This window comes from Paramisgurnus dabryanus, chromosome 3 (assembly GCF_030506205.2).
Source record: "Paramisgurnus dabryanus chromosome 3, PD_genome_1.1, whole genome shotgun sequence".
Classification (NCBI taxonomy): domain Eukaryota; kingdom Metazoa; phylum Chordata; class Actinopteri; order Cypriniformes; family Cobitidae; genus Paramisgurnus; species Paramisgurnus dabryanus.
In genome coordinates this window covers 39,388,228-39,407,476 of record NC_133339.1, presented here as the reverse complement: position 1 = coordinate 39,407,476, position 19,249 = coordinate 39,388,228, and the positions used below count along the sequence as shown (strand labels likewise).

General features: G+C 36.9%; 1 protein-coding gene and 1 long non-coding RNA gene across 3 annotated transcripts; both read right to left on the bottom strand.

Moving 5' to 3' along the window:
• Positions 1–154: 154 nt before the first annotated feature.
• On the bottom strand, positions 155–19,040 carry LOC135745013 (uncharacterized). 2 transcript variants are annotated; one of them, XM_065263387.2, is made up of 5 exons: positions 19,013–19,040; positions 18,595–18,923; positions 1,896–2,023; positions 1,685–1,799; positions 155–1,598 (listed from the first exon to the last, which is right to left on the bottom strand). In XM_065263387.2, exons 2-5 carry the CDS (start codon positions 18,854–18,856, stop codon positions 1,090–1,092), a joined length of 1,014 nt encoding a protein of 337 aa, XP_065119459.1. In that variant the 5' UTR covers positions 18,857–18,923; positions 19,013–19,040; the 3' UTR covers positions 155–1,089. The 2 variants fall into 2 exon arrangements, with proteins under 2 accessions (XP_065119459.1, XP_065119461.1); XM_065263389.2 differs by lacking the exon at positions 19,013–19,040 and having other exon boundaries at positions 157–556; positions 1,179–1,598; positions 18,595–18,998.
• LOC135744975 (uncharacterized) lies at positions 16,591–18,394 on the bottom strand. Its single transcript, XR_010530903.1, has 3 exons — positions 18,274–18,394; positions 17,718–17,854; positions 16,591–17,452 (listed from the first exon to the last, which is right to left on the bottom strand). It is a non-coding gene; the product is annotated as an uncharacterized lncRNA (long non-coding RNA).
• Positions 19,041–19,249: the final 209 nt, after the last annotated feature.

Sequence of the window (19,249 nt, the reverse complement as noted above, 5' to 3'; positions counted from 1 at the left end):
TTTGGTGGTTTTAATTGCCCTTGATTTTAATATAACATTTTAATATAAAATTGTAATGTTATATTAAAATGTTTTTATAGATACATGGTTTCTAAGAAAAATAGATTATTAAAATGCAAGATCTAGCTCTCATTTCAAAAAGTATTAATTCGTTTTTATTTATATAAAATAATAAGCCCACATTATGATTCAATCACAAAATATAAAAATATTTATTTTAAGAGAAGAAAAACAAAAGTATATTTATTCAGTGACAGGGAAATATTTGTAAAAAAAAGTTTGCAAGCACTCATCACTCATACCAGTAACATTCATGATGAGAATAGTACGTAAATATTACATAACTAGACCATCCTTGGTTATCTTGCAATGTTAGGAGATAGTAAAGGTGATGTGAATTAGTACTTCACTTTAACGTTAATGAAATTGCATGCCTGGGACATTACAGTTACGTTGCCAGTGAATAAGATCAAAAATGACAAATAACTTGTGTAACTGGTTCATCATGTGTTGGCTGGGAGGGATGTGTAGGTACAAATATCTTCAGACTTAGAACCTGTCAACCCAAAAGTATAAATGAGCGGAAAAAAAAAATACTATGATGTATACATGCTTTTTACTTAGTGATCGGATCACAGATATAATAATAATAACACTTAGAAATGTGCCATAACAATAATTTTAAAAATATATTTATTGAATTATTTTTAGTTACTTTTTTATTATATTTCTGATATATATTTGTGATATACAGGCTACTGTATAACTGTATAACTGTAACATTTTCTTCAAATAAAAACTTTAGTGAAAAATAACAACAGTGTAAACTTATATTTAAGAAACAAAACAAAATGTTTCTTATCCTGGTAGGCCTATAAAAAGCCTCATAGGTAGTCAACACTGCTGTTGTAACAGAAACATACTGACAGGAAGTTTTCAAACTAAAGCTAAAAATAGATGTTCATTATTAGATTATTTACTTTCATATTTTTTAGCACTGGTGTATATCAAAAGCCCATTTGTTTGTGTAACTTTTACCACATTTGACACAACTATAAGGATTTACTCTGGTATGGCTTTGGAGATGCTTTAGCTGGTATGGGTTTGGAGATGCTTAGTAAGATAAGACTTTTGGACAAAACTCTTCCCACAGACCATGCACGCATACGGCCTCTCACCCGTATGGATCCTGTGGTGTATTGGCAGGTATCTTTTTTTAGAAAATCGTTTGCCACAGATTGTACAGCCAAAACGCTTTGGTCCAGTGTGTGTCTTCATGTGTAAGTTCAGACATCTTCGAAGGTTAAAGGTTTTTCCACAGAATATACATTCAATCTTTTTAATTCCTGAAGCGCTTGTCTGGTTTTGTGTACTGCTGAATTTAGCGCTACTGGTAAAGGTTGAAACAACCTCATCAGTCATCAAATGAGGCTGTGTTGGACTGTTTCCATGTGTAGAAAGTCTTGTATTAGGAGTTGGTTTATCAGTTTGTCTCTGCGGTGCGTTTGATTGCACTTGGTCACATGTAGGTATTGTGTATGTGATCAAATCTGCTGAACTCTCAGCATCACATCTCTCATTGCTGCCCACTGCAGGTCCTGTAATGACATCACACACAAAGATCAGAAAAATATGAAAATTATGTAAAAATAATTAATACAATTGAGAATACAACTTCTCATACCTGTACTACTTAAACTGTTGCTTTTATCTTCAGTTTTATTTTGACTTGGGCAATCCTCAAACGTCTCAACCTTAATCAGGATCCCTTCTGCTTCTTCATTCAACAAATCAACTGTCTAAGAAACAAAAGATGAAAGAGATCAAAAATAAGGGACCTTAAGAGGTACTTTTTTTAAGAGAGCATCAACAGTGGTACTGTATGTAAGACCAACCTCTACTGTGTTAGCTGAAGAGCTCAGATTCGTCTCCTCATTTTGACAAATGTTTGACTCCTCGTCTCTCCACAAGTCCATGCACCACTTCTTACCAAACACATTGTCAATTGCAGGATGTCCTGTGTCTGTTAAAAATACAAGCATTAATTGGGGAACATTACCACATTTGTACCTTCCGCGATGCTCGCAGACTCTGAGCTTGCAGCTACAGTCCCGCACCCAGAGTCCCGCATTCTCAGACCCCATGTTTTTCAAACTTATGCCAAAACGTGAGTATCGTCAATTTTATTTAGCGAATCATACTCATTCGATTTCTTTATACTTCATTTCTACTTCTTTATAGCTCATTGATACACCAACATATGAATAGTTCATTTAATATTTGTAAAGATAGTTTGTAACAAAATTTGAGCCGTTAATGTATGTTTTTTCTAGTGCTGGGCAAAGATTAATCGCGAATAAATCGCATACAAAAAAGTGATTTTTGATAATATATGAGTGTGTGCAGTATGTAATTATTATGTATAAATAACTACATACACATTCATGTATGTATTTAAGAAACATTTACATGTTTATATATATATTAATTTATATTTGTATATATTCTATATTAAATATAAATAAAAAAAAATATATATGTATATATACATACAAATTCTGAAATGAATATATAAATGTGTGTGTGGTTAAATATACATAATAATTACACACATTACATACACATACATTGTGCAAAAAATGGCTTTTATTTTGTATGCGATTAATCGTGATTAATCTTTGCCCAGCACTAGTTTTTTCGTCTATTTCCATCACAATATTTTGATAGCTAACATTGGCCTTTAACCTTGGACATTTTGTAGACAAGCCATTTGTAAAAATTTTATTAAAATTAGTTGACATTAAAGTAGACCAATTAAATACATTGTGTGTTAATGTCAAAGAAAGTCATTAATTAATTAATCAGATTTACCGTTTGACATTTTTTTTTTAATTACTGGACCTTTTCTCCTAAAACTATAAATTGAATTAATAATGCTGGTATTTGGAGTGACAGATAATTGCCTAATAAATTGTGACGATTATGACGATTAGTTGCCTATTTTAGGGCTTTGACGTTTCATTCTCATAGATTTTTTGTTTGTTCATGAAATAATTTTCACACATTGTTGTGATTATTTAAATTAAATCTTTTGCCAGTAAATATTAATACACATAACACATATTTAAAAGTAATTCTTTAATGAATATATATTTTCAAAACAGAAAAAAATCCCTAAATTTGAAATTGCTCTTTTGGAAATGTATGTTTTACTTGGCAATTCACATTCCTTTGAAAGTTTTGGAGCATTTCTTTTAGGGCTGGACCAGAATTTTCGAATATTTGAATATTCGTTCCGTGGGTTGACATTCTATTTTCAGTTTTGAGATTCGAATATATATATATATATATATATATATATATATATATATATATATATATATTTATATATATATATATTTATATATTTATATATATATATATATATATATATATATATATATATATATATATATATATATATATATATATATATATATATATATATATATATGTGTGTGTGTGTATATATGTGTATATGTACAGTCTTGTTCAAAATAATAGCAGTACAATGTGACTAACCAGAACAATCAAGGTTTTTAGTATATTTTTTATTGCTACGTGGCAAACAAGTTACCAGTAGGTTCAGTAGATTCTCAAAAAACAAACAAGACCCAGCATTCGTGACATGCACGCTCTTAAGGCTGTGCAATTGGGCAATTAGTTGAAAGGGGTGTGTCCAAAAAAATAGCAGTGTCTACCTTTTGACTGTACAAACTCAAAACTATTTTGTACAAACATTTTTTTTCTGGGATTTAGCAATCCTGTGAATCACTAAACTAATATTTAGTTGTATGACCACAGTTTTTTAAAACTGCTTGACATCTGTGTGGCATGGAGTCAACCAACTTGTGGCACCTCTCAGCTGTTATTCCACTCCATGATTCTTTAACAATTCATTCACATTTCTTGGTTTTGCTTCAGAAACAGCATTTTTCATATCACCCCACAAGTTCTCGATTGGATTAAGGTCTGGAGATTGGGCTGGCCACTCCATAACATTAATTTTGTTGGTTTGGAACCAAGACTTTGCCCGTTTACTAGTGTGTTTTGGGTCATTGTCTTGTTGAAACAACCATTTCAAGGGTATGTCCTATTCAGCATTAGGGGTGGCACGGTTAACAAAACCCTCGGTTCGGTTCGTATCACGGTTCTATGGTCACGGTTCTCGGTTCAGTACGGTTCTTGTTGTTATTTTTTCTTGTTAATGTATTAATTATCTATAATTTAGGATACAGTATTAAAAAAAGTTATATCATGTAATCATGCACAAACTGAATTTGACTTTAAGCACATTATTGGGACCATCCCTGAGGAAAGCCAGATGAGGTTTTGATAGAGCAAGAGGGAAGACATTGATGATTTCAACATGCTTTTCATTTATTTGGCAAGAAAGAGAATGTGTATTGCCATCTAAATTAACTTTATGTGCATTTTTAGCACACAAAGATAACTTGCATTTATTAAAATGCCAACTTCAGTGTAGCTCTTAGGTTTATCACTGAGAGGCTGCTTTAATACTGAGAGTATATGTGGACGAGAGAGAAACATAACCTTTACACCTGTAATATTTACATCCGTCTCTTTTGTCCACTTCTGTCCTGAGTACTTTGAGGGCAATTTCTAAAATAAGATCGCGCAACTTTCACACGCTAGCAAAATGAAACTACGCGGAAATCAGCTGCTTTAATTTTATCAATGAAAGGCTAAAAATAGCACTGAATACGAAAAGACGTAAAACATTGTGTTCAGTACCTCAGATAAATGGTCGGAGAGAAGGCGGTCTCCTGTGGCTGTTCGAGCATATTCAACCCATAGACTGCAGTTCAATCTATTGTTTTATTTCCGCTGTCATCATGGGTAACATGAAATAAAAATATGTTTCCACACACCAAACTTATACGACGCTGGCGCATCCTCCAACTGCGGGCAGACTTCCTTTTCTCTCCCACTTGACATTTCTACACGCAACATAACCTGCAGTATTTATACTCCAAACCAGTCACCTCTTCTTTCGCGCGAAAGGGAAACACGCAATCTGAGGTCACATACAGGGCATGAGACTACATTGCGCATGCCATGAACCGTTGAACCGTGCGGTACACACGCGCTCCGAACCGAGACAAGCGAACCGAACGGTTCGGATTTTTTTCATGGACCGTGCCACCCCTATTCAGCATAGGGCAACATGACCTCTTCAAGTATTTTAACATATGCAAACTGATCCATGATCCCTGGTATGCGATAAATAGGCCCAACACCATCGTAGGAGAAACATGCCCATATCATGCTCCACGCATCACTGTCTTCACTGTGTACTGTGGCTTGAATTCAGAGTTTGGGGGTCGTCTTACAAACTGCCTGTGGCCCTTGGACCCAAAAAGAAAAATTTTACATCAGTCCACAAAATGTTCCTCCATTTCTCTTTAGGCCAGTTGATGTGTTCTTTTGCAAATTGTAACCTCTTCTGCACATGCCTTTTTTTTAACAGAGGGACTTTGCGGGGGATTCTTGAAAATAGATTAGCTTCACACAGACGTCTTCTAAATGTCACAGTACTTACAGGTAACTCCAGACTGTCTTTGATCATCCTGGAGGTGATCATTGGCTGAGCCTTTGCCATTCTGGTTATTCTTCTATCCATTTTGATGGTTGTCTTCCGTTTTCTTCCACGTCTCTCTGGTTTTGCTCTCCATTTTAAGGCATTGGAGATCATTTTAGCTGAACAGCCTATCATTTTTTGTACCTCTTTATAGGTTTTCCCCTCTCCAATCAAACTTTTTAATCAAAGTACGCTGTTCTTCTGAACAATGTCTTGAACGACCCATTTTCCTCAGCTTTCAAATGCATGTTCAACAAGTGTTGGCTTCATCCTTAAATAGGGGCCACCTGATTCACACCTGTTTCTTCACAAAATTGATGACCTCAGTGATTGAATGCCACACTGCTATTTTTTTGAACACACCCCTTTCAACTAATTGCCCAATTGCACAGCCTTAAGAGCGTGCATATCATGAATGCTGGGTCTCATTTGTTTTCTGAGAATCTACTGAACCTACTGGTAACTTGTTTGCCACGTAGCAATAAAAAAATATACTAAAAACCTTGATTATTCTGGTTAGTCACATTGTACTGCTATTATTTTGAACAAGACTCTGTGTGTGTGTGTGTGTGTGTGTGTGTGCGTGTGTGTGTGTGTGTGTGTGTGTGTGTGTGTATATATTACAGCGTTAATGCAGAGCTTTTGCCAGTCAGGAAGTGCGCTCCATGCTCCCGCTCTATAGGTGGCGCAGAGAAACCAACATCCATAGCCAACAGCCACCAAATGCCACCAGAAGTGATGGTAGAAACGAAGTTTTTCGAAGCTTTGAATCAATTGAACCAATTGCTTCGAAAATTGATTCAGTTTTTCGAAGCTGTTCGAAACCCACACACATTGGCGCCCCCTGCTGGTCAAAAAAGTGTATAAGCAGATGTGTCCAAACATTTTACACTTTTTTTACAAAATAATAGCAAGATTTTTATTAAAATGGTAAAAAAAAAATATTTAACTTAATTAAGACATAGTTAAAGGTGTATTATGTGTTTTTAGTTTTATTTAGGGCAAACAAATGAATAAAACTAACTACCCTTTTAATTATGCACATTTTTGTCATTAAATCTGTCTATAAACAAAAAGTAGACAACATGGCAGTGTTATTAGTCAGAAGGATGAATGTTTTATGAACTTTCATAATAAAACTGACCCGAGTTCACCTAAACTTATTAGACACTGGTCATGTGATCAATTCCCCCTAGTGGTGAACCATCGGATTTTCGAAACGTTCCGAAACAGTTATGACGTAATGAAGCCTCGTTTGCTAAAATCACGTGACTTTGGCCAGTTTGAAACAAGCTCCGAACCACTGATTCGAAAAAAAAAGATTCGTAAATGTTTCGAAGCCTCATGAAGCAGTGCTTCGAAAACGACCATCACTAGCCACCAGTGGAAGACATCGCCTCAAATGGAAAGCGCGCTTCCTGCATTGGCTAAATTCACGCTAATAGTGTTGTAAAAACTTTCAGTTTCTTGCAAAAACTGATGCATTTGCTTCACAAGTTAGGCTTGCCGGAATAGTTGGTGAAACGGTGATAACCAGTGCTTCAGCCTCTCACCTGTGTATCACTTGCCCACTGCGACACCGTCTTTCACCGTCGTTTTGATATTTTCGTGTAATTAAATAATTTAGTTTCGTTAGAGAGAGCAAACACTTACAACTGAATGTGTCTGTTGTCTGAATTCAGCGGAGCTAAACGCGCGTCACGTCACAGAGCAGCCGGTGTCAGATTTCATTTATTTCTGTTTGCAAGGCGAGCTGACTGACCAGATGATGACAGAAGCCGCGTGCGTACTCGTTTTTGTTATAATATACATATATGATGTTTAATATACCCTTTACGTTGTCAGTAATTAATGTGCTGCTAATTTCTAATATGGGAATGTTTGTTTGTTAGAAAAATGTTAGGCTACCTTATTAAAAGTATTGCTCTTGTTTTGATCGTGTTTTGTTTCACAGAGACCGCCTTCTCTCCGCCCATTTATCTAATCTGAGGTATTAAACACAAGTTTTACGTCTTTTCTGACTTCTGGCGTGAACATACGGTGAACAGCGCTATTTTTAGCCTTTCATTGATAAAACTAAAGCGGAGGATCTCCGTAGTTTCGTTTTGAAAGTGTGTGAAAGTTGCGCGATCCTATTTCATCAATTGCGCTGAAAATTCAAAGAAAGCTCTTACATACACACGTACAAAACTCTGTGCAGCATGTTTACTTGCTAAAAAAGCAGTGGACTCCGACATAATATTAGTTTGTGTTCATATAAACTCATAATTACTCCCGCTCGGGTTTGAATGACAGCAGAGAGACTCGCCCACCGTCTCACATACCACCCCCTCACAGTATTCAGGACAGATGCGGTCGAAAGTGGACAAAAGAGACGGATTTAAATACCAGGTGTAAACGTAATCCTGGCGATGAGGTCAAACAATCGCAATGAGACGATTATTGAATCATTGTGACAGCCCTAGCTGATATACTGACATGCACAGACATATACAGAGCCATTTTTAGGTTCTTCTATTAATTTAGACATGCAGTTTCTATGTTCCTTTAGACATTTCTAGCTTTTGTTCTACTATACAATTAGCTTTGTTCAGTTTAGGCAATTTCGCTGCAACACCAGAGATCGAATTTTTAGTTTTTAAATAATCAGACAAAATGTTGGAACGCAGGGCTCGAAATTTAATCTGTGCGACCTTAAAATATATTTGGGAGCATTTTTGCCACTGCCTATTTTGTTGTGGTGTGACTTGATTTAGATTGTGTATGCTGTGTGCTGTTCCAGGTTCAGCATTCTCTCCAACATTACATAACCAATTCACCTTTAAGTTCTTGAGTTTAATGAAGAGCGCAGATTGGCTAATATGAATGTCAATCATTCCTTGTTGCCGTGCTACGTTGGTACGCAAAGCGTGAAAATGTGAAAAAACGAACCGCGAGCATGAAGAGATTGAGAACTAGGCGACAACAGCCAATGTTACTACTGTATTAATTCATAACAACGGTCCGGATTTAAATGCAACCTCACCACCGGAAAATAAGGCTTAACGTTAAACCTTTCGGAAAGAGGCTTAAAGATTATGAGTGGCTCCGCTATGAAAATGACTCGATGTTACTGTGTTTACTGTAAATCCTGTGAAACGGAGGTTGCAGGTAAAACGGCGTTGGTGGCAGAATCCATACATTTAAGCGCGAGACCTTGCTTAAACATGGCAAAAGTGCCAAAAACACAAGAATTGTCGTGACAAATGTGTTCATTATTGATGGAGACACCGACCTGTCTATCAAATAGTGTTTGATGATGTATGTGCGCATCCTGCTTCAGGGACATCCGACAAACATCCTTGTATTCCATGTTGAGGTGGAACACGACAATGCTGATGGTATGTTGTTAAAAACATTGCCTATTTAGTTGAAATATCATCCTGGTAATGCAGTTATCAATACCAATATATATTAGCCTTCTATATTAGGGTCACTTTTGTAATGTCACCTTCAATCAGTGTTTTACGTGTTTGCTAGATTTTCTATTGTAATCATATTTGTGTTTCCTGTAATTGTTAAATTATTATTGCTGCTATATTATTTAAACAGCATTTGGGTATTATTTTAGTAATCTATGCAGCAAAAAGACCAAATTTCAAATCTTGGCCTTGGATGTGTAAAGCCCAGTTGTGGTGTTTAATTTTTTATAAAATAAATCTATTCACTTTATAATACATTGTAGTTGTGGTGCTTCATAATTTTTGGATGAGTGCGCCTAAATTTTTGCTGGTGCTCCTAACTCTTTAAAGTTGGGAGCACCAGTGCTACCAAATAAAAAAGTTAATTTTGAGCCCTGGAACGAAAACAGTAAAAACTGATATACGTACCAATAGGCTTGAGTATACCAGCTCTGCTCCATCCAAACTGAGTCCAGCAAAAGTTAAACTACTAGCTATGATCACAACGATGCTCGATGCCAAGCACACGCATGTGCTTTTTAACGTCATGCGAGACGAGGCTGGCTGGCTGCCAACGCAACGAAAAGACATCCGCAGTGGATCTGATCCGATGCAGAAAATGCAAATACGTTTAGGATACTGAAAGCAAAGACCCTCTTCAGGGAAGCCTGCAACATTAGCATAGCAACGCTGCTATATACAGAGAAGGAGACCAGAAGCCGTTTTTAATGAACAGATTAAAATGTAATCTTAAATTATGGCAAGAAACTGTCAAATGTAAACTGTAACTGACTGTCGTTACACCCTGAATGCCCGCAACATATATCACTGATCATCATTATTGACTGGCTGAGGCGCTGCGTGTTTTCTAATGGAAGGTTGCCATCTCCGTAATATAAGCATCTTTGCTGAAAGTACGTCTAAGCTGAGGTGACGACGAGAAAAGTGCCCTTTGTGTGCTTCTTGGATATAATTACAAACAGTGTATCAACGACTCGGAAAGCGAGGTAAACAACTTGATAAATAACACTTGATGATAATAAAACTGTTATTTTGACATGGACTTTCATGCGTCTGTTGCAGAGTACCAATGTGAGGCGGAGTTATACACTGTGTCTATTAGTCATTATATTTCATTACGAGATAAGTTTAAATTGATGATTTTATCAAAACAACAACTAGATTAACTTATTTTACAATCCCACTAGCATGTTATTTAGACAAAATAAAATCTTTTAATTCGCGTGAGGAAGCTGTCGTTTTTATGCACACTTTTATGTCATTGGCTATATGCCACTGCAGTGAAGGCTTATTGCACTATTACTGTTAACGATTATTCGATTGATTGATCGTTAATTTAAATGATCATCGAATATGGGAAATTGCATAAATTGGCATCCCTAATATATTAGGGATGGGCAATATAAACGATATGCAATATAAACGATAGAAAATTGGCATACGATAGAGATTTTAAATCTATTGCACTATCGCGATAATGCGTGTTAATGACACAATCTACCCGCGAACTTTAGAGCCACAAGATGCAGCCGAATAAACATGGATGAAAGCGTCAGCGAAACAGAGGAGCTTGTGAAAAAGACTGATGCAACATCTATTGTTTGGACTTAAGCCATAAGTTACATAAGTTAACTTAATATATATATATATATATATATATATATATATATATATATATATATATATATATATATATATATATATATATATATATATATATATATATATATACAGTATAGTCCCCACAAGCATTTAAAGTGTTTAGTGTTATAAAAATAATTAACTGTGTTTTTTAGCAGATAGATCTTGTCGGCTTTATCATTTTAAAAGTAGATCACCACACAAAAAAGTCTGGACACCCCTGCTGTAGAGTGTGTCAGGCAAAAGTTCCAGCTAAGAGAGGTAACAAGACTAATCTGGCCATAACGGTTTACTTTTACTTACTTTTTTAGCAGTTTGGCTTTTGTAAGGGTCTATATAACCTGTTCTGAAACGAGTCTATTGAAATCATTATATCGCAATACATATCGCTATCGCAAGAGGCTGCAATGTATAACGCAATATGGATTTTAGGCCATATCGCCCATCCCTATAATATATACACACCCGCTGTGAGGGCTGCGGGTTTGAGAAGCGCAGGCACGAGAAAGGAGGGGGAGAATGGAGCGCTTGTGACAACTGACAGAAACTGTACAGTCTAAAACAATAAAACTTTTTGACAGCAATAAACATGACAGACAGTCGCGTGACAAAAAACACACACGTAGGAAAAAACAACACGTTGATTGACACATCGTAAAACACACACAGTCCGGACACTCTCTGTCTAAGGGGCTGTTTACACTTGGTATTAAGATGTGTTTTCATCGATCGGATCACAAGTGGACGAGAGAGACACATTGCGTTTACACCTGGTATTTAAATCCGTCTCTTTAGTCCACATTCGACCGCATCTGTCCTGAATACTGTGAGGGGGTGGTCTGTGAGACGGTGGGCGAGTCTCTCTGCTGTCATTCAAACGCGAGCGGGAGTAATAATGAGTTAATATGGACGCAAACTTATATTATGTCGGAGCCCGCTGCTTGTTTAGCAAGTATACATGCTGCACAGTGTTTTGTACGTTTATTTGTTGGAGCTTTCTTTGAATTTTCAGCGCAATTGATGAAATAGGATCGCGCAACTTTCACGCTTTCAAAACGAAACTACGGAGAACACCCCGTAGTAGTTTTATCAATGAAAGGCTAAAAATAGCGCTGTTCACCGTATGTTCACGGCAGAAGTCAAAAAAGACGTAAAATTAGTGTTTAATACCTCAGATTAGATAAATGGGCGGAGAGAAGGCGGTCGCATGTGGCTGTTCGAACGCATTCAACCACATTGCGTTCCGCAACTCAAAAGCGATCCGATCGAAAGTGGTTTCGACTACCTCTGAATGTGGTTGAAAGTGGTCGAAAGTGGACGCGTTCAAAACGTTTTGAACACCGTTTACACCTGGCATTAACGTCGTCCACTTGTGATCCGATCGACGAAAACGCATGTTAATGCCAAGTGTAAACAGCCTCTAAAACGCCCATAAAATATACGACTGGCCTTAGGGTTGTACAGCTGGTCGGGTACCACCTGTCAAAACACCACCTGTCAAGGGGGTCATAAATCATTACTTTGACGAATGGTGTAACTACTGGTGTATGGTCATCCCTCGTATCTGATATCACTTGAACAGATGTCAACCTGTGCTGTGTTAAAGTTTATGTGTTAATAAAGTGTGTGGGGGGGGGGTAGTAATTATCACGTTGTAGGGACCAAAAGACCGTGCCATGGGGTTCGTGAAGCGGAACAGCCCAGCTCAGATGAGGAGCTATTCTTTAAACAATTTTAAACACTCTAAAAATGGCTGGGTTATTTTTTTTAACCCATAATGGGTAATTATTGGACAGAACACATACTGGGTTAAAAATTGACCCAATGCTGGGTTATTTTAACCCAACTGCTGGGTTATTATACCCCATAGTTGCATAACAACAACCCAACATTGGGTCATTTTAAACCATTTTTAAAATCCAACGACGCAGACGTGTGCTTGCCACCAAATTATTGCAAAACTGATCCCGAACGTGTAAACAACCTCAAGGAAAAAACAGCGTGAAAAGTATGGATAAATCTTGGGATAAGATGGTTCAGATGGCTGTTAATGCCGGCGAAGCGATCAATGTATTCATTATGATGGAAAGGACGTGTTGTAATCAGGGACATACGGACTACCGGCACTTCCAGGAACTTGACTGTAAAGTTCGTCACCGCCCCTTTTTGGGGGAAAACAAACTAGACTTCTCATAGACTTCCATACAAAATAGCGGAACAAAGCAACATTCGTACACTGCCGGCAGTCCACGTAAATAACTTATAAAATCACTCTGATTAAACATGTTGAGTAATTAGCTGTCCACCCTACCTGCCATAGAGCGCGAAAGATACATTAACATATTTAATTTGGTCAATATAAAAACATATCTCTTTCATTCTCCCAGCGTCAAATTTGTGTAACAACGCCATCCAGTGATTTCTGGAAATATCGCTAAGCCAGTTAGTTGTATGGCTGGACGGAGAAGTGCACTCAGTACTCTAAAGACATAATTGTAAATACGAAGTAACTTTCAAATACGAAGTAAAATCATTCACTGTCTTCCCTGTTGGCCAATGGGAAGACAGTGAATACACAAATGTGACTCTGTGAGAATGAAAGAGACATGTTTTTATATTGACCAAATTAAATGTGTTAAAGGCACACAAGGCAAGTCTGAGTATAATTTCTCTACTAGCTCCCCCTAGTGTCTGGGAGTAATTGCTTTCTATATCTGAGACTTTACAGACCGAAGGACACCGGGTCGGATACAGCGAACTTGCAAGTGGGGTATTCTTCCTACAGACGGTAGGGGCGGGCGAGAGAGTCTTCGTTCGTCATGTAATGAGTCATTTAACAAAATACCGACTTACGAAGATGATTTATTAACATAAAAATGCTGCCTTGTGTCCCTTTAATGTATCTTTCGCGGTCTATGGCAGGCAGGGTGGACAGATAATTACTCGACATGTTTAATCTGAGTGATTTCTTAAGTTATTTACGCGTGCCGGGTGTGTACGAACGTTGCTTTGTTCAGCTATTTTGTATGGAAGTCAATGGGAGGTCTAGTTTGTTTTCCCCCAAAAGTGGGCGTGAACCTGTGCAGAGACATTTTATGATGTTGCGCCGGTTGTGCGTATGTGTGAGGACAGGTCATAAAACCCTAAACCACAGCCACTCGAGACCCCATGCTGATCTGGAAGGAATGGGGGCTGTGGGGGAGAGAGGACACACACACACACACACACACACACACACACACACACAGCCATAAAAATGACAGGCCAAAAAAATCTCTGTACAACTTTAAACTCACACTAACCTCCAAAGTCCAAACTTTTTGATTGACACATTATAAAAATGACAAACGATTGCATGACAACTAACGGACACAAAAAAGAATGCCACGCTTTGATTGACACAGACGGCTAAAACGTCACTCAAAACTGTGACGCATGCAATTTTTGATTGATAGGTGTGGGGCCCGTTGACAGGGGGCCATAAATCATATTTTGTCAGGAAGTCACTATAAACTACTCTGACGTGGCAAAGCCTAGGATTGAGAAAAGGAGAAAAAGTCAGTTTAGAAATTAATAATAGATAAAATGTAAAATAATAATTTTGCAGTAGAATTATCCCCAAAAAATCCTTTCCAGTCATTTCAATCATATTTTGACAGAAAGCACCCTATAGACCAGTTCAAATGATGTAAACAACACTGGTCCAGAAACACTTCCTGTTACAGTTTGTGACAGTTATTTTTTTTTTATTTCACATGTATTATTATCTTTAAGATGTTTGTTTAACTTCAGTTAATTCAGGTTTATATGTTCTGTTGGTTTATTTTATCCCAACGTTTATCTAGTGTTAAAAAACGGAAGCAGGAAGTGCTTCTGGACCAGTGTTGTTTAAGTTACATACATCTTGTGAAATGGTCTATAATACTACTCCAGTGGATTCATGTTTTGGTGGGGCACTGCCGCGCCGATGCGCTAAACACAGTTAAAATCTATTAACTAATGTGACTAGTTTCAATATCCTGTGCATTATAACTAAGCAAAAATAACACCTTTTTAATAATAACCCAAGAATAATCCTAGTACACAAACTGAGGGTAAGAGCTCAGTAGGGGTGGCACGGTCCACAAAACCCTCGGTTCGGTTCGTATCACGGTTCTATGGTCACGGTTCACGGTTCAGTACGGTTCTTGTTGTTATTTTTTCATTTTTAACACTCCAGAAATGTTTTATCTTTTTAATGTATTAATTATCCATAATTTAGGATACAGTATTAAAAAAAAAAAGTTATATCATGTAATCATGCACAAACTGAATTTGACTAAGCACATTATTGGGACCATCCCTGAGGAAAGCCAGATGAGATTTTGATAGAGCAAGAGGGAAGACATTGATGATTTTAACATGCTTTTCATTTATTTGGCAAAAAAGAGAATGTGTATTCCCATCTACATGAACTTTATGTGCATTTTTAGCACACAAAGATAACTTGCATTTATTAAAATGCCAACTTCAGTGTAGCTCTTAAGTTTATCACTGAGAGGCTGCTTAAATACTGCAGAGAGTTTATGTGGACGAGAGAGAAACATAACCTTTGCACCTGTAATATTTAAATCTCTTAAAGTCTCTTTTGTCCACTTTTGACCACTTCTGTCCTGATTACTTTGAGGGGAAATTTCTGAAATAAGATCGCGCAACTTTCACACGCTAGCAAAATGAAACTACGCGGAAATCAGCCGCTTTAATTGTATCAATGACAGGCTAAAAATAGCGCTGAATACGAAAAGACGTAAAACTTTCAGTACCTCAGATTAGACAAATGGTCGTAGAGAAGGCGATCTCCTGTCGCTGGCGCATCCTCCAACTGCGGGCAGACTTCCTTTTCTCTCCCACTTGCCATTTCTACACGTAACATAACCTGCAGTACTTATACTCCAAACCAGTCACCTCTTCTTTCACGCGAAAGGGAAACACGCTATCTGAGGTCACATACAGGGCATGAGACTACATTGCGCATGCCATGAACCGTTGAACCGTGCGGTACACACGCGCTCCGAACCGAGACAAGCGAACCGAACGGTTCGGATTTTTTTCATGGACCGTGCCACCCCTAGAGCTCAGTCTTTGTGGGGGTTAGCTCACATAAACCACAGCCCATCTAACATTAAGTTAAATTTGCAAGAAGTCCTCGCTGCAGCCTGCAGCGCGATGACGTAGTGGATTAATCCAGTACGTAGTGGATGTTCAAACACGCATGCCCAGTAAATATAAATCCAAATCCAGTACGTACTACGTAGTGAATGCTGTAATACACTTGCTCGGTTGTGTGTATTTGAACACAAACATTAACACATTCGCCGTGATAATGCCGATAAACGTATTTGCTGTGGTCCTAGCTTAGTTAAGAAGTCATAAGCTTACGTGGATACCCACGTGCAAAATAATACCATGTTTTCGCGTGTTCAGTGCAGTTATTATCACATAATTCATCCCTAAAAGCTGATCGTATTGAATGAGTAGGCTACTGTAAACTCATATTACATTTTTAGCATTGTGTAATGTATTATCTTAACATGTGGCGTACCCAGCCGTTATTAAACAATCATCTTTAAACAAGATAAGGTATATTAGCAATGATATGCAACGTTTTAATTAATAATTTATTTGAGTGTTGTATTGGAGTTATTAAAAAAATTATATATATGTATATATATATATATATATATATATATATTTAAGTTATATACTGTTAAATCGAAACAAAAATAACTTGTCATTTATTTAAGTTGTTTATTTATTTAACTTTTACCCCACAGCTTATTCAATTCACTGATGATCGGTGACTGCAAATATCAAAACTCATCCTACTTAATGTAAACAACATCCTGTAAAAATATAACCTTGATATCTTTAATATTGAATCAGAATCTGCTTTATTGCCAAGGATGTTTATGTCACATTCAAGGAATTTCTCTTGGTGACATGTTACGGACATACATAGAATAACTAAGTAAAATTAAAGACAATAACACACTAGTCATATAAAAACAAAAATAATTTAAATAAGCAGTATGGTACAATAAGTATATGTATATATATTTTCTCCTCTTTTACAATTGTGTGTAGTGATGCATGTATGGATGTTCAGATGCTGTTATTGTACAGATAGATAATAGGTGATATTTACAGTTTAGAATAGTATTTACAGATGTACAGTATGTGGTGATTATAAACAATATACATTTATGACAGGTGTGGAAGTTATGGGTGCTTTAATTGTTTAGGTTTTAGCCTGAGGAACAAACTGTTGTTGTGTCTAGTATTTAGTGCTCTAGCACCAAAGGGCAAAAGTTCAAAGAAAGTGTTGTCTGGGTGTGTGGGGTTGACTGAGTAAAATCATGTCAAATATCAAAATCAATGTGAGATTAATGAAAATAACACTTTGATGCTCATTATATCATAATTACATTTCAAGACTTATCCTGTTTTTTCACAGGCAGGTTCACATATAACTGACTGCAGTCAGGTCAGGTAAAGCTTTTGTCACAGTTTGATCTTAAATAGTTTAAGGTCAGTGCCACGCCACCACTGCTTTACTGATGCAGAATAGATAAACAATTCGTCCCTGGGACACCCTTCCTCCAACTCGACCAGGTGGACAGTCTCTAAATAAATCTTTACACCATGGAGAATGTGTTCCAGTTGACAAAACCTATTTTAAGAAAGAGAAGTAAATATTAAAAATTAACTTAAATGTAAAGTCTAAATCTAGGGATACTTTATATGAATAAAAAAACACTGTTACTACAGTATAAGCATACACATCCATTTACATTTACACGTTTGGCAGATGCTTTTATCCAAAGTGACTTACAGTAACATGCTTTATTTAGTATGTGTGTTCCCTGATGATATTTGCTAGTAATGTAATGCTCTACCAATTGAGCTATGGGAAAATGTTTAAATTAATAACTCACTGTCAAGCCAGACAACATGAGCCTTTTCTCTGAAAGATGCTTCACTAACAACATGGTGAAAAAGCTGGCATGTCTGAGGAAAGCCACATCTCCATCTTCTTTAATGAGCAAGGGCATCTTGCCAAATCCAGTCAAATCTAAAAAAAAAATCTCATTAAGTTGACCTTTTCAAATAAAAATGCAAAGGATTGTTAACATACAAGTACTAAGTCTCTTTTATAAAAAATACAATCCAGATGTATTAATTTAAGATTAAGTGATGGTTACAGTATGTGCACCTTAAATTACTGGGCAAATGTCATTTTAAAAGGCATTCCTCTAGAACAATGCAATAGCAAAAAAATCATTAGTTAGCCTAGCAAAATCAGGTTAGTTTTACATTAGACCTGCAGTCTGTCCACGGTTGGCATATATGTTCTGAAGTAATGTTATAAGATTTAAATGAGAATCGCTGTGAGCATATTAAGTCAATCTTATACCGCTTCGGACACCTAACACTAACGTTACACAATACATGTTGAAACAACAAATCAGTAAATAAAGATTAATTACCTACCTTTATACAATCACTGTTGTTAAATAATCCATCGTTTTTCGGCAGATTCTTCTTGAAATACCAAAGCACGTGCGATTGTTAACCAACAACAACAACAACAACACACCACCGCGCATGCGCGTAACATTATATTCACTGCGCATGCGTGTTTGAACATCCACTACGTATTGGATTAATCCACCACGTCATCGCGCTGCAGGCTGCAGCGAGGGGTGTCTCTAAATTTGACACAATGTCTTCGTTCTCAACAAGCCACGTGCCTTTAATACACACACTTGCAATATAAAACAGAACAAAGTAAAGTTATATAAATTAAATAACCTGTCGGTCCGTCGCTGAATGAAGCTTCAGTCTCGTTCATCCTGCTGGTGTTTCTCCGTGCAGCCTGAAGTTCAGTCTCCAGAAACACACATTTCTTTCTCAGAGAGTCGTTTTCGTTTGTACATCGCTTTATCTCTAATCCCAACAGAGCGTAATGATCTTCGAAAAGTTTGCCTATTTCAACAACAGCTGCATTCGCCAACACTTCCATTATGGATGTTAGCTGTGTGTGAAAACCAACAGTGTTCATGATGTCCATCATTTACCGGAGCTCTTAGAAATGGTCAGATTCGTTTTGCAGTCGTAATCTTTTAATAAAGATGCTTTGCCTGTAATCGACAAAAAGAGAAAACCTATATGTTAAACCATTACGAGAGACAGACCACCAATGCATTGCAAACCATAAACAGCGACGTACGGTTCGAGGACAGAAAAGCAGCGTGTAGTGAATTACCGTAAAGCACCGTATAGACAGACCCACATAAACACTGCAACTCGCACGCGACTTTCTAACTTTTAAAGTTTATTATGCACCAAACACTACAAAGATGTTTAACATAAAGCGTAAACAATTTGGTTTGCTATGGGGGTCTGAAAAATTGCGATTTCCCTTATCAATTCTCATATCCCTAAGTTAGAAACAAAACATGTAGTA

Excerpts from the sequence above, each read along its gene's own strand:
- LOC135745013 (XM_065263387.2), bottom strand. The coding sequence starts at position 18,856 with ATGATGGACATCATGAACACTGTTGGTTTTCACACACAGCTAACATCC. Across the intron at positions 2,024-18,594 it reads ATTCAGCGACGGACCGACAG|ACACAGGACATCCTGCAATT; the intron begins GTTATTTAATTT and ends TATTTTTAACAG. Across the intron at positions 1,599-1,684 it reads CAACAGTTTAAGTAGTACAG|GACCTGCAGTGGGCAGCAAT; the intron begins GTATGAGAAGTT and ends ATGTCATTACAG.